This window comes from Plasmodium falciparum, assembly GCF_000002765.6.
Source record: "Plasmodium falciparum 3D7 genome assembly, chromosome: 6".
Taxonomy (NCBI): Eukaryota; Apicomplexa; class Aconoidasida; order Haemosporida; family Plasmodiidae; genus Plasmodium; species Plasmodium falciparum.
Window position 1 is genome coordinate 1,245,001 of NC_004327.3, and position 15,316 is coordinate 1,260,316.

General features: G+C 17.3%; 5 protein-coding genes across 5 annotated transcripts in view; 2 read left to right on the plus strand and 3 right to left on the minus strand.

Annotated features, from left to right (window-relative positions):
* Positions 1–2,219, minus strand: part of PF3D7_0629800 (cullin-like protein, putative) — a gene marked incomplete at both ends in the record, with an annotated part of 3,640 nt that extends 1,421 nt beyond the window's left edge. The window contains 2 exons of the mRNA XM_961187.1: positions 1–1,917; positions 2,168–2,219. The exon at positions 1–1,917 is cut by the window's left edge and continues 1,421 nt beyond it. Coding sequence (XP_966280.1) covers positions 1–1,917; positions 2,168–2,219 — 1,969 coding nt within the window. The remainder of the gene's footprint in view (positions 1,918–2,167) is intronic.
* Positions 2,220–5,411: 3,192 nt separating this feature from the next.
* On the plus strand, positions 5,412–6,651 carry PF3D7_0629900 (sec14-like cytosolic factor or phosphatidylinositol/phosphatidylcholine transfer protein, putative; the record flags this gene model as incomplete). The annotated part of the gene is made up of 3 exons (XM_961188.1): positions 5,412–6,056; positions 6,198–6,356; positions 6,469–6,651. The coding sequence occupies 3 exons, from the start codon at positions 5,412–5,414 to the stop codon at positions 6,649–6,651; spliced, it is 987 nt and encodes a 328-aa protein (XP_966281.1).
* Positions 6,652–7,051: 400 nt separating this feature from the next.
* On the minus strand, positions 7,052–8,985 carry PF3D7_0630000 (CPW-WPC family protein; the record flags this gene model as incomplete). The annotated part of the gene is made up of 10 exons (XM_961189.2): positions 7,052–7,182; positions 7,270–7,348; positions 7,542–7,618; positions 7,763–7,851; positions 7,975–8,035; positions 8,160–8,206; positions 8,334–8,373; positions 8,459–8,519; positions 8,601–8,736; positions 8,864–8,985. 10 exons carry the CDS (start codon positions 8,983–8,985, stop codon positions 7,052–7,054), a joined length of 843 nt encoding a protein of 280 aa, XP_966282.2.
* A 921-nt stretch (positions 8,986–9,906) lies between these two features.
* Positions 9,907–11,940, minus strand: PF3D7_0630100 (conserved Plasmodium protein, unknown function; the record flags this gene model as incomplete). Its single annotated transcript, XM_961190.1, has 1 exon — positions 9,907–11,940. The coding sequence occupies one exon, from the start codon at positions 11,938–11,940 to the stop codon at positions 9,907–9,909; it is 2,034 nt and encodes a 677-aa protein (XP_966283.1).
* A 1,939-nt stretch (positions 11,941–13,879) lies between these two features.
* On the plus strand, positions 13,880–14,939 carry PF3D7_0630200 (secreted ookinete protein, putative; the record flags this gene model as incomplete). Its single annotated transcript, XM_961191.2, has 5 exons — positions 13,880–13,972; positions 14,119–14,181; positions 14,283–14,422; positions 14,557–14,630; positions 14,902–14,939. 5 exons carry the CDS (start codon positions 13,880–13,882, stop codon positions 14,937–14,939), a joined length of 408 nt encoding a protein of 135 aa, XP_966284.2.
* Positions 14,940–15,316: the final 377 nt, after the last annotated feature.

A 15,316-nucleotide genomic window follows, 5' to 3' on the forward strand; every position in this document is an offset into this window, starting at 1 on the left:
AATCATTATTAAAATATAAATTATTATTAAAATATATATTATCATTATGATCATTATTATGAATATTGTTGTCCATGTGTTTCCTTTTAACATATTCCTCCTCATGCTCAAAATTTATGAGGTCTTTTTTTGTATTTTTCCTTTTTTTTCGTAAATATTTTTTTATTCCTAACATATTATCACTATCCGTTGATATATCATAAAAGTCAATTGTTTCGGATATTGGTTGAGTACAATAATTATTCCAATCAACCTCAAAAAGTAGATTATTAAATAGGCTTCGATTATTTTTTATTTTTTTATTTAGTATATAATATTTTTTTAGTTTTCTTAAACATGCATTATACATTGTTAATAAATTATTGAGATACATACTCAGAATAATTGGCATATATGTTTCTGCTTGTATACCCTTATTAATAAAATGTTCAAAAACTTCTCTCCATTTTTTCATAAAATATGAAGAATATCTAAAAGACATAATAATGATTCTATCTACATTTAATTTAAAGTTTATTAACTTGATAATGGCATTATTTAATAAGCTCGAATTATTTCTTTTGTTTATAACGTCATTAACTAATTCTGTTCCGATATTATCTACTACATTAAAAAAAATATTAGAAAAATTTTCTAAATCATCTAAATTTAGAGAATATAAATAAACAGATCTTAATGGATCATATTTTTCCTTAATTATACAATATTTAATATATGAATCTTTAAATAAAACATCTCTATTTTTTACTAATAATAGATCTTTTAACATATTTAAAATAGTTATTTCTGTATGTTCCTTTAAGAATTTACGACTTCTTATTTGTTCATGACATAAATAATTTTCGACAATTATTGGGAAATCAAAATTACATTCTTCATAACCTAACGTTTCCATATCTTTTTTATATTTTTCAATTTTTTCTTTATAAAACGTATAGGTTTCGTTTTTATAAATACGTTCGAAATCATCATATAAGTTTAGTATATCGCTAATTTTTATACTTAGGGAGAGCACTTTATCGTTAATTTTTTTTTTTTTTTGGGTATTTTTATATTCATGGTTTGTATCATCAAGATAAGGGTTAGAATTATAAATATCATCACTGTAATTGTTATTATCATAACTATTGTTATAATTATTATTATTATTATGGTCACCCCTTTGTATATGTTCTTCCTCTTTTGTTTTATAAGTAATATTCTCTGTTGGAATTTCCTTTTTATTTATACAATCTTTTTTATTTATTTTGTTAGTTTGTTTGTTTGTTGCTTCATTATTTACTTGGTAATTCTTTTGAATATTCTGTAAACGTTCAATATAATTGATTTGATTTTTTTTTAAGTTATATCTTTTGGTTGCATATTTATTACAAATATTAACACATACGTATTCATAAAAATATGTTTCGCAATATATTTTATCATAAGTTAAATAATTACATATACTAGATATAAACATATTTTTTATTATAACATATTGATTAATATATTTTTTCCATAGATAATTAAAAATTTGTGTGGGGTCGAAAAAATTACAACACATATTTTTGGTATAAGCAATAAAAGATTGTAATATATCAGATATATGTATAAGTACTAAAGAAAAATTATTCCATATGGATACAAATAATTTTAAAAATTCTTCTTCTCCATTTTTAAATTCCTCATTTTTAATTCTTATCTCTACTTCTTCGAAAAATTGTTTTGTTTTTTCATTACATTCTTTTTCAATAATGGCACATATTATTTGTTCACATTGATTAAACACAAGTACATCACAAAAATGTTGCACTGAAATTTTTTCTTCATTTTGTATTTTTATTTTATTATATGGTAATATGCTGAAGCACTCATGGATATATTCTTCAAATCTTTTTAAGCTACATCTTATATGTTCATTATCTACATTTAAAAAATCTAAACAAAAACAATAACAAAATGTAAGAAATGTATTAAATATATATATATATATTATATATTTATGTATATTATTATGTTATAATCACATCCGTATGATTAATACATATCATTTATTACATTGCTCTTATTTTATATAAACATTCAACTCAAACATTTTTAACATAATAATTTTATATATATATATATATATATATATAATATTTTGTGCTTTTTTTTTATTTCCAATATGGAATATTCATAAACCTACCTTTATTTTTAACATAAAAAACCGGATAATTATTTACGGCAGTAGGATCCATTTACTTTTTTTATATATTATTTATTATATAATATATATAAATATATATCTACAATTGTAATTATTTATATTTATTATTTTTTGCTTTTCTCTAGGGATGAAGCAGATAATCGACTTTTTTTTTTTTTTTTTTTTTTTTTTTTTTATATATATATATATTTATATATATATATAATCGTAAATTAAGAAAAATCTAAATTCGTACATAACGTTTAAACATAATTTTAAAATAAAAATTGAAAAATAAAAAAAACATACTAAATTTTTATGTACGTCTAGGGTGTATTTAAAATGAGAAAAAAAAAAAAAAATAATAATAATATTGAATAAATAGAACGAAATATTCTTATACATGTATGTATATATATATATATATTATATATATATTATATATATTAATTTTTTATGTTATTAAATATATATTATATATATATACATATTTTATTTATTGGAGAAAAAAAAAGAAAATTTTAATGATAAAATATAAATTCATTTTTATTCAAAAAATTATCATATGGAATGAGATCATTAATTTCTAAAATTTACACAAAAAAACGTATTGTATCATTATAAGGAAAAAAAAAAAAAAAAAAAGAAGATATATCTTGTATTTTTAATTCAGCGTTTTAAAAGAACATATAAAGTTATTATATAATATTATATATATAATAATAATATATGTATTTTACATATAAATAATATATAACATATTTTATATATATATATATATATAATAATAATAATATGTTTTATATAAATATAATACATATAAATATATTTATTTTAATTTTATATATATATATATATAAATATACCTACCTATATATAATATTATATTATATTATATTATATTATATTATATTATATTATATATTTAAATATATATAACATATATATTATAATTATATTCCTTTTTATATTTATATTTATCGTGTTTTAAAATAATATGTATGAAAAATAAAAGCTCCTTCCAATACATGAAATTTTACTTATAATTTTGTGCATGTATATATATTTTATAAAAAATATATATAATAATAATATATTTATTATATTATATATATAAAATATATATTTATTATATTAATTATAAATATATAATATTATATATTTATTTTATAATAACATAAAAATATTTTGACTTTATTATTAATTTGGTAAAAATTTAATTATATATATATATATATATATATATATATTTATTTATTTATTTATTTTTATATGTATATTTGAATTTATACATTATTTATATATATATTAATATATATTTTATATATATATAATATATTAATGTACAACATTAAAATATTTTATATATATTATAACTTTGGAGGAGCTGTACGATTATTTTGATCCTTAAACAAAAACAAAAAAAAAACCAAAGAGAACACAAAAATATATTAATTAAATAAAAAAAATAAATAAAGTTATATATTTATATCAATACATTGAAGACTACTATAATTAATTTTGTATTATTTAAATTTATATGTATATTTATATATATTATATATATATATATATATTAAAGAGAAATTAACTATTTTTAAATAATTATTTTGTTCCTTGATTTGTTCTTTTATTATTTTTACTTTTTTTTATAAGATTTAATGAGGTTTTAATAGTATATCCAATTTTAATGAGGGGGAGGAAAAAAAAAGTTAAAATATTACATAATGAATTTTATAAATATAAATATATGATTTATAACGATTTAATAAGAGAACTAAGGATTGTAAAAATATAAATATACATATATACATATACATATTATAATACCCGATGTTAAGTAATAAAGATTATTCTTGCTTATTAAATGGGGTACATTATATATATATATATATATATATATATATATAATGAACATTATTTTTATTATTATTATTTTTTTTAAATTATAGTTGTCAATATTTTAATATATAAATGTTATTAATATATATTTTTAGTATTTAAAAATATTTATATTCTACATATTTGAAGTGTAAGTGTATAAATATTCTGCAAGAGATATTGTAAAATAATACAACATAAATATTGTATATATATATATATATATATATATATATATTATTTCTATATATTGGTGTCGTGTTATATATTTATGTTCATATAAAATTACATAATGTGTAATGAATATAATATATATATATATATATATAATATTTATTTATTCATATTTGTAATTTTATGGAGAATGTAAGTATATTATATTTTTGTTTTTGTTATTGTCACATATTTTATTTTTATGCTTTCATATATATATATATATATATTTATTCTCTAAACATTTTATATATTATTTTTTTTATTATTTCTTTTAAATATAAAAATTAATATAATTATATATATATATATATATATATTTAATTTTATGTTATATGTATAAATACAGAAGTATATTCAAAATTTTGTGATAATTTTAATTATATATGTGTCTATTTCCCTTTTTGTATTTAAATTATTAATATTTCATTAATTTATGTTATTGATTTTAATTCATATAAAATCGTATTTTCTTTTTTTCTTTTATTGTTATATTATTATTGTTAAATTAAGAACATTGTTTTTGTATTTTTATATTTTCCTTTTTTTTCGTTATTAGTAGTATTTTCAATATCCTATATGAATCATAAATATATATATATATAATATTTGAAAAAATACATAATTATATATAATATTTTTTTATGAATAATTTTGTTAATACAATTTTAGATTTTGTATGTTTTAAAAAAAAATATATATATAGTATATTTTTTTTTCCTTTTTTAAAGTTATATATTATGTACATATTTGTATACATTTTGTTTAACATATATAATATATCTATATATACTAAAATTTAATAGAATATTTATACAAATACACATGAACATATATATATATATATATATATATATATATATGTAATATAAGAAGTGTCTTACTATAGGTTGTGTGTTGTCATATCATTTTGATTTATTATGTATCATACAAAGTAATTATGAATATATGAATATATGAATATTTTATTACTGCATATTATTATTATTTTTTTTTTTTTTTTCAACTTGTATAAAAAATTGATCATAGTTATGAGGTATGTATTTTTATATATATATATATATATATATATATATATGTATATATGTATATATTTGTATGCATGAGCGTTTTATGAATTTTGAATTTATAAATTATAAATCTAAAAATAATGAGTTTCGATTCGGGATATGTATCAACAAACTTAGATAATTTGTTAAAGAAATATGAAAGGCAATTAAATGTGCTTAAAACATTATTAAAAGAAAAAGGTGTAAATGAAAAAATAGAAGATACTATATTAATAAGATATATTTTGTCATATGGTGATAAATTAGAAGAAGCAGTAAATTCTATAGAGAAAGCAGTAACCTGGAGAAAACAAAATGTATATCCATTATTAAATAATAATAATAATAATAAAAATGAAAATAATGGTTATGATAATAATGTAATATTTCCGGATAGGGTTAAGCCATATTATTCTTTTATAAAAAAAGCATTAGCAGCATGTGAGCATAAATGTACATTAGATAAACAACCTGTAGTAATAGCAAGATTAAAATTATGTAATTTTACATTATTATTAGATAATGTGCCAGAAAATATACTAGTAGATTATATAGTATATTCAAATGAACATGAATTTTCTGTATGTAATGAACAAACAAAAAAAAGCAAAATTTTATGTAGAACATATCGTTTTATAGATTTAAAGGGATTTATGTTAAAAAAATTTGATCGTAGGTTTCTTAGGGTTTTTGCAAATACATCTAAATTGTCTGAATTTTTGCACCCTCAGCTGGTTGGAAAAACGGTACGTAAAAAAAGAAAGAAAGAAAAAAAAAGAGGAAAATTAAAATGTATAAATAATAAATAATTATGAAAAATGATTTAATAAAAGTTATATATATATATATGTATATATTTTTTTTTTTTTTTTTTTTTTTTTGTGTAGTATTTAATAAATGCTCCATCATATATACGAGTGACTATAGAAACGTTAAAAACTTTTGGAATAAGCAGAAGAACATTAAATAAACTGGAAATTCCTCGAAGCTTTTCTCATAAAGAGCCAGCTGACTGTGACTGGTTTAATTTGCTAGTTGACAAAAATGTAATATAAAATGAGAAATAAATTAATATATTTATGTGCACATATATATATATGTATATTTATATATTTATTTATTTTATATATATATATATATTTTTTTTTTTTTTTAAAGGACATCCCTACATATTTAGGCGGGAAGTGCAAATGCAAAAATGGATGTATTCCAGGTTTCCAGAATGATCTTGAAGATCCCTTAAATTTAAATGAAGAGGAAATAAAAGAAGAAATTCAAAATAATTTGTCTAAATTAACCATAACAAAAACTGAGAAAAATAGCCCACTTATGGGTAAATGAAATTTTTTTTTTTTTTTTTTTTTTTTTTTTTTTTTTTTTTTAAGCTATAATTATTTAATTTTTAATGTGATAAAAAATAATTGTTAAATATGATGCATACATATATTTATATATGTATATATATATATATATAATATTGATCGTTTCATTTTATATTATTTAATAACTTATTTCGCTTTATTTAAATTTTTTTTTTTTTTTTTTAAGTTTTAATTAATGATAACAAACTTATAAAATTGATATATTTTTAAAAGAACATTATATTTTTAAGGATTATCATTAAATATTTATATTTATGTATTTACGGAAATGTGTCTTTTGAATAGACAAATATATATATATATATATATATATATATATATAATTGCACACATCAAGTTTGATGTTAAAAAAAAAAAAATTAATTTCTATATGTAATATTCATAACGTTTCCACTTTCTTCTACTGGACCCCCTAATACATTTGTTCTTAATTTCTTATGACTTAGAGGCATATATTCTGACTTAGGTAATGTATTCCATTCAACATTGCCTATAATATATAATAAAAAAATTACAATATGTAAATATATATATAATATATATAAATATATATATATATATTTTTTTTTGTGTCTACATTCATTAGCCCATCTAATCCTCATTTCAAAATTATAATTTGAGAAATCCATAGCAGGAGAACAATGCCCTATATAATCCTTTACATCATAAAATATAAAAAATAAGATAATATAAAAATAATTCTTATGTTTTAAGAAACATTATATATAAAACCTCTTTATTATTTGATGATATAAAATATATAAATATAAATATATATATATATATTTATATTTATTTATTTATTTATTTTTCTTTTTTCCTTTTGATATGTTCTATTTAATGTTGTACCTCTGGTGCTATACATAAATTATTGTCAATGTATGTCCAGCGAAAAGGGCATTTATCCATAATTTTTAATTTAGGTGCTTAGTATATAAGAAATGCATATATTTTTAAAGTAATATAATGAATATATTAATCTATCCATACATAATCAGATGATATAATAAAATAAATAAATAATGATAATATATATTTTTATATTTAATATTTAGTGTTTATATATATACCACTAATGCAGGGCCATTCAACTTCACATTTCCATGAAAAAAGCTCTTTATCTAAATCGGTACTCTTAGAAAAATCTATAGATCTACATCTATCATAATATTAAAAAAAAAAAAATATATATATATATATGTGGTGTGTATGTATATGTAAATATATCATATATGTATATTTTTTTTTTTTTTTTTTTTTTCCTTTTAATATTGTTGTTAACTCTCCTTCGTATTTCTCAGGTGGAATACAAAGATTCTTGTCATAAGCAGATACATTCCAATCTTACAAATTTATCATATTTTTTAAAAATATATATATATATATATATATATACATTGTCTAATTATATAATAATATATATACTTATATATATCCTACAAACCTTAATTTGTTTTTATTTTTAACCTAAAGGACAGATATTTGTATAATCTCTTCTACACTTCCCAATATACCTAAGTTAAGAAAAAATTATTATTCATAATAAGATATATATATGTATATATATTAATATTTAGTTTAATTATCATTTATAAAAAAATTATATTTTCTTATTAATAATATCTTGTATTTTTATCCAACCATAATTTTTTTAATCTTTCTTGTACAATTCTATATATTTCTAAAGATATAATACAAATGAATATTAGACATATAAAAAATGTAATTTAAGAAAAGAAAAAAAAAAATTAAAAAGTATTAATAACCTTCGTCTAGAAGATTTTCTATTTCTGCGTTTTCTAGATCAACGGTTGCTTCTTCTTCAGCCTAAAAAATATAATAAAATAAAGAGGTAAAAATAAAATTGATATATTAGACTTAAATTTTAAAATATTTTTAGAATGTTACGCTTTCAAGACTTTTGTGTGCGATGTCTTCAAAATCTGTATTTTGTAATTCGTCTTGATCATCTTCGTCATCATCCTCATCTTCTCGTTCATTTGTAACTAACTCTTCATTTATTTTGTATAATTTGTTCAAATCTCTAGATTGTTGATAAGAAAAAAATTAATAAATAATAAATAAAAAATAATTAGGTTCATAATTGTATACACATATTATATATATATATATATATACATATGTGAGTGTTATATTTTTTTATTTAATACTCCGAAATATTCTTGTCAGAATTAGTACTAAGAGAACTAAAACGAGGATTTTTATAAGCATAGGTTCTCAATAAAATGAGGAACAAAATATAAGGAAAGACAAGATATAATATACTATTCATCTTTTTTAAAAGTATTATTATTATTATAATATAAAAATAAATAAATAAATAAATAAATAAATAAATATATATATATATATATATATATATATATATATATATTAATATATCGTCTAACAAATAATCATTGTAACCATTTATTTATTATATCATAAAATATATATCATAATATTCTTTGAATTGTTCTACATTTCTTAAGTTCATATCAATTTAATATTTATAATATTAGAACAATGACAATTCATATATATAATGTGTATATACATCAATATATAGAAACAACAGTTATTATATGGAACTTTATAATTTATTTAATTTAAATTTTTTTTTTTTTTTTTGTAAATAAAAATTGTTTTATCAATATAATATTTAATTAAAACAACCAAGGTTAATTAATTACATAATAATATGAAGAAATAATATGTTTAAAATAAAAAATTTAATATAGACATAATTAAAAATATAACATGAATTGTTAATTAAAATAAAAATAAATTTGAATTATAAATGCCACAAATGATTAAAAAAATTTATATAGAAAAAAATTAAAAAAAAAAAAAATAGTCAGTTATATATAGATATATATATAGATATAGATACAAATCAATAGATGAGTATGAAATGTTAAAATGTAAAATTTTTATAATATTAAAAATAAATATTATATCTCTTTTTTAAAATAATAGGTACACATAAAAAAAAAAAAAAAAAAAATACTATGTAATGTTAATTATTAATGCGGAATTTTTGTTTTTTTTAATTCATATTGGTAGCAACACATAAAATATATATATATATATATATATATATATATATATATATATATATATACATATATATATATATATTATCATCATCGTGTGATATATATGGTAATTATTAAATCACCGTTGAAGTAAAATACCCAATAAATGTATAAGTTTATTTTTGATTAATTTCAGGACATATAAAAATTTCATTGGGTATATTAATATAATGTTTCATATCATCTTGTATGTCATTCGTAATATCTTTTTTGTTGTTATATGAAATGTTGTTTGCTTCTTGAGTGTTATTTAAATGATTATTATTATTTATATATTTATCATTAAAATTGTTTTGTAAATGTTTAGATATAATATCATTATAATTATGATAATGATTTTTATTATTATTATTATTATTATTATTATTATTATTATTATTATTTTCTTGATCGGTTTCATTCTTTATCTTATAATCATTATAATTTATATTATTATACATAGGGTGTATATAAAAAGATAACAAGTTTTTAAAAGACTTATCTTTATTTTGGAAATTTGCTTCTTGTGAGAAAAACCAGTTGAAGGATGTAATAAAATCCTCATTCATAAAATCAAAAGAAAATGCAGCTTTTTTATAAGATTCAGTAGCATTATTTAAAATAATATTAGAAGAAGAATTTTTATATGAATAATGTTCTGAGTGAAATATTAAAATTGGACAGGATATAGATTTAATTGTATTTTTAACATGATTAATATCAAAAGTATCTTTCAATATTCTTTTCATTATTTGATATGGGATATCATTATCTTGTGTTAAAATATATTTATGATTATTATTATAAAATAAGGACATATCACATGTAATAATACCATTATATTCTTTATAATAATCACATGTGTTTTCTGTATAATCCTTTGTATTTTTATTATCACATAATTCATTTTTATTATTTTTCCTTCTGAAGAATCTATTCCTTATTTTGTTCACCCTATTATTACAATTATTAATACAATTATTAATACAATTATTACTATTATTATTATTACTATTATTATTATTACGATTACTCTTATTATTATTATTGTTATCACTATTAATATTAATATTAATGTTAATATTATTTTGTTCGTCCTTTGGATGGTTTTGTTTTTTTTCCTTTCCCTTAATATTTTTCTTTTTCATTTTTTTCTTCTTAGGTACATGTTTTTTATATGTTAAATCATCCCCTTCTGTTTGTTTATATTCCATGGGTACATCTTCATCTAAATTTTGATTGCGTGAGCATTCATGCATAAAATTTTTGTTGGTTATAATATCATCAAGAGCAGTATCTGTTAAAGTTATATCATCATAATTTTCATTATTTATAACTGATATATTACTAATGATATTTAAAAATTTTGGTTTGATAAGTATAAGACCGCCAAATGGTTTATTTTTTCCGTATGTATTTTCAAAACGATTAACAACTTCGATAGCGCAGCTAGCCAAGAATTCATAACATAAAATACATATATTATTATATGGTATTTTTAAATAATTTATAATAAATTTTAATATAGTAAAGGCATCATTAACTATGGATACTAATTTTTGTTCATATTTATCAAAACTTACACCGTATCCTGAATATTCCATAGCAATTATATTAATATTTAATTTTTTATGTAAGGCATTTATAGTTGGTATAATAGTACCAAGATCTTCATTAAATTTATGTAAATATAAAATAATTTGGTCACTTTTTCTAGTTTGATTATCATTTGAGAAAAAAAAAGCACAAGGAATTGAATCAGTATTAGTACATTCAGATATTTTTAAATTTCTTGGTACCCATCCTAATAAATTTTTAAAATCATTAGTTGTGTATGAACTTTCTAGAAAATAATTATCATTATTAGAATTTTCATCAGAAGAAAATTTTATTTCATCATCACTAAATTGATAATTTGTTAACACATCGTTGGTTTTATTATTATAGCTAGAACTACTACCACAACTATTATTATTACAATTATTATTTGAAGTATTGCTTATATTATTATTATTATTGTTGCGACATATTAGTGTTGTTAAATTATTATACTTTATATCGATCAAGTTAAGGCATTTTCTCGTAACCTCTTTTATTCCATTTTTCTTTTTTTTAAATATTGATGTTGTTGCTTTTGTGTTTTGGTTTTTATCATTACTTTCATTTTCCATTTGTTCTATGGAGTTTAAAATGTAATATATATTAAATTAAAGAAAAAAAAAAAAAAAAAAAAAAAAAAAAAAAAAAAAAAAAAATTAATTGACATAAACCATTTATGTTATTTCTTAAAAAAAAAAAATTAATAAGCTGTGTTTAAAGGGAGTAACAATTTGTGTAAAAGGCGGATATAAAAAAATGTGACATATATATATATATATATATATATATATATATATTTATTTATTTATTTATTTATTCATTATAATGTATTATATTTTTACGGTTTCCTTTAATTTTTGAAAAGCAAAAAACATAAAATATATATTAATACAACAATTGTATTTTTAAAACTTAATTAAAGATAAATATTAACAATATAATATTAAAATATGTATTAAAAGAAATGAAAAAAAAAAAAAAAAAAAAAAATTATTTCAAATATAAAAATACATTACAATATATATTATATATATATAATATAATTATAGAACTTGAGTTTTTCCATTTTGATTTATACCCCATTCTATAAATATATAGTTACAAATGTTTTATAAACAATTGAACTTGGATTTATTTTAAAAATTATATATGTGGATATAAATATTAAGGAAAATTTAAATATAAAAAATAAAAAATAAAAAATAAAAAAATAAACAAAAAAAAAAAAAAAAAAGGATTCAAAAGTAAAATGTTAGAGTAACAAGCCATGAATTATAAATATTAATACTTCAGGATTTTTTTTTTTTTTTAAATATTATATTATATTATATATATATATATGTAATATATATAAAAGATAATAATATTTTTTTTTTTTTTTTTTTTTTTTTTTTTTTTTTTTTTTTTGAAACAACCCAGACGAAGAATCATTATGTAAAAATAAAAATTTGGGTGTAAAAAATATATGATCAAAAAAAAATAATTATATTTTATTAAAAAAAAAAATATATATATATATATATATATATAAAGTTTAGTGCTAAAATTTTCGTGTTAAACAACTAGTTGCCTTTTTTATTTTGAAAATATGTTAATTTATGATATTTAAAAAAAAAAGGTTCTTTTTCTTATGGTTGTTCATTTGTTTAATATTTTACCGAATATTACTTCTTTTTATATTTTACATATTTAATATTACGTATACAATATATATATGTATATATAATTTAATTTTTTTTTTTTTTTTTTTAAAAGGGAATGTGAAAAGGTTGCTTTAAATTATAATAACATATATTATATATCTTTTAAAGAAAGGAAAATGTTTTTATTCAAACACATAATATAAAAAAAAACATATAAATACAAATAATAATAATAATATAAAAAAAAATATATTATATATGTACATATTACGTTTTAATTAAAAGCTTTTAATAAGATGTAGATATTTATAAACCTTAGGTTATGTAATATAAATTTAACAATACGTATTTTGGTATTCATGACAAGCTCATATTTCTATTTTAAAAATGGCTTCATGTGTATTAATTCTTATAAGGGAAAATAGGAGTCTATACCCTTGCTATATAGTATAAACTATGATATATATATATATATATATATATATATATTTATTCCTTCGCTTAATATTACTTTTTATTTTTTGTATTATGTTGGAAAAAAAATAAAATAATAAAATAAATAATTGAAAAGATGTATTTACATTATTATATATTTTTTTTTTTTTTTTTTTTGAGAATATGAGAAAATGTCTATATTTCACGCAAGGTCAAATTGTTAAATAAAATTAGTAGAATAAAAAACCAAAAGATATATTTTTTGTTTAAGTTAATTTATAAAAATTTATATATACGACTCTGTTATTTGTATTATATATATAATAAGTATAACTTATAATATATATATATATATATATATATAGAACTTTTTTTTTTTTTTTTTTTTTTTTTTTTTTTTTTGTTAATAAAAGTTTTTGTATAAATTATCAAAATGAATTATTCAATGTTTTGTATTTGTTTATTTATTTGGTGTCTGGTTGAGAATATTTTTGTTTTAAATGAGAAAATGATTCCAATAGGTCCAGTATGATAAATAATAAAATATTTATATATGAAGAGAATAATTTTTATACTTTATATCATTATTAAAATGAAACACATTCTAAGTTATCATGATGAATTGTTAAACTCATTTATTTTTATTTTTAATAATATATGGTTATTACTTAGGCCAATCGTTCCAAGTTAAAAAAAATGTTGGAGGGGGACGAAGATTTTAAGATAAACATACATGTAAAAATATAAAAGGGAAACATAACAATATCATTATATATATATATATATATATATAAAAGAATAAATTTTGTTTTAATTTTTTTGATTTTATATTAAAGGCACCTGTTGAAGACACACAAGAAGTCCTTGAAGCTTTAGATTCTTTAATGAGGGTTGAGGAAATGAATAGAAAAGTTGACGAAGAAGAATTTATGAACGATAAGCAAAAATTATTAAAAGTTCATAAGAAAAGAATACAGTATGTATATATATTGTGAAACTAGAAAAGAAAAAAATATATTTATGTATAAAATATTATATTGTAACTGTTTAATATGTATAAATAAATGATAATATATATATATTTATATTTATATATTTATTTATTTTTAGGGATATTGTTACTTTAGCATTTGAACCTTTACAAGCTCTTTTGCCGAATCCATTACAATATCTTATTATTAAAGGTAATATGAAATATCTTAAAATAAACCTATTATGAATTAATCAAAATATAAGTGCTTTATGGGATATTATAATTTTTACGTAAATATAAGTGGCAATATAAATCTGTACAGTATACATTTGTCTTTTTATATAACCTTTTAAACTGTAAAGAAGTAATTTGGATATATTATTGTGTGCAAAATATATATATATATATATATATGTTTTTTTATTTGTAATAAATGTAGTCATACGTGTATGTAAATTAATATTTGTATATAAATTTTATAGATGTTAATGCATACATGAAAAGTTTAGAAGAATTATAATATTGAAATGTTAATAGAAATATATGGTTAAATTGTATAAAAGACTTATGCGAAAAGAAAAATGTCGTAATTTGAAAGTGGTTGGTTTTATGAAGACATGACTTGATAACTTTTTTTCTTATTTTCTATTATAGAGATTGTTAATAATAAAAAATATATTTTTTTACATAAGAATACTATATATATATTTATATATTTATTTATTTTATTATTATTTTTTTTTTTTTTTTTGTTTAATTGTTTATATGTAATATACAAAAAAAAAAAAAGAAAAAAAAAATTACACACTGCGCACATACACAAATATATTGTGGGTTATATTGATGTTTAATCTTTCGGTTATATAGAAAATGGAACAAATTAAAATTTGTGGATAT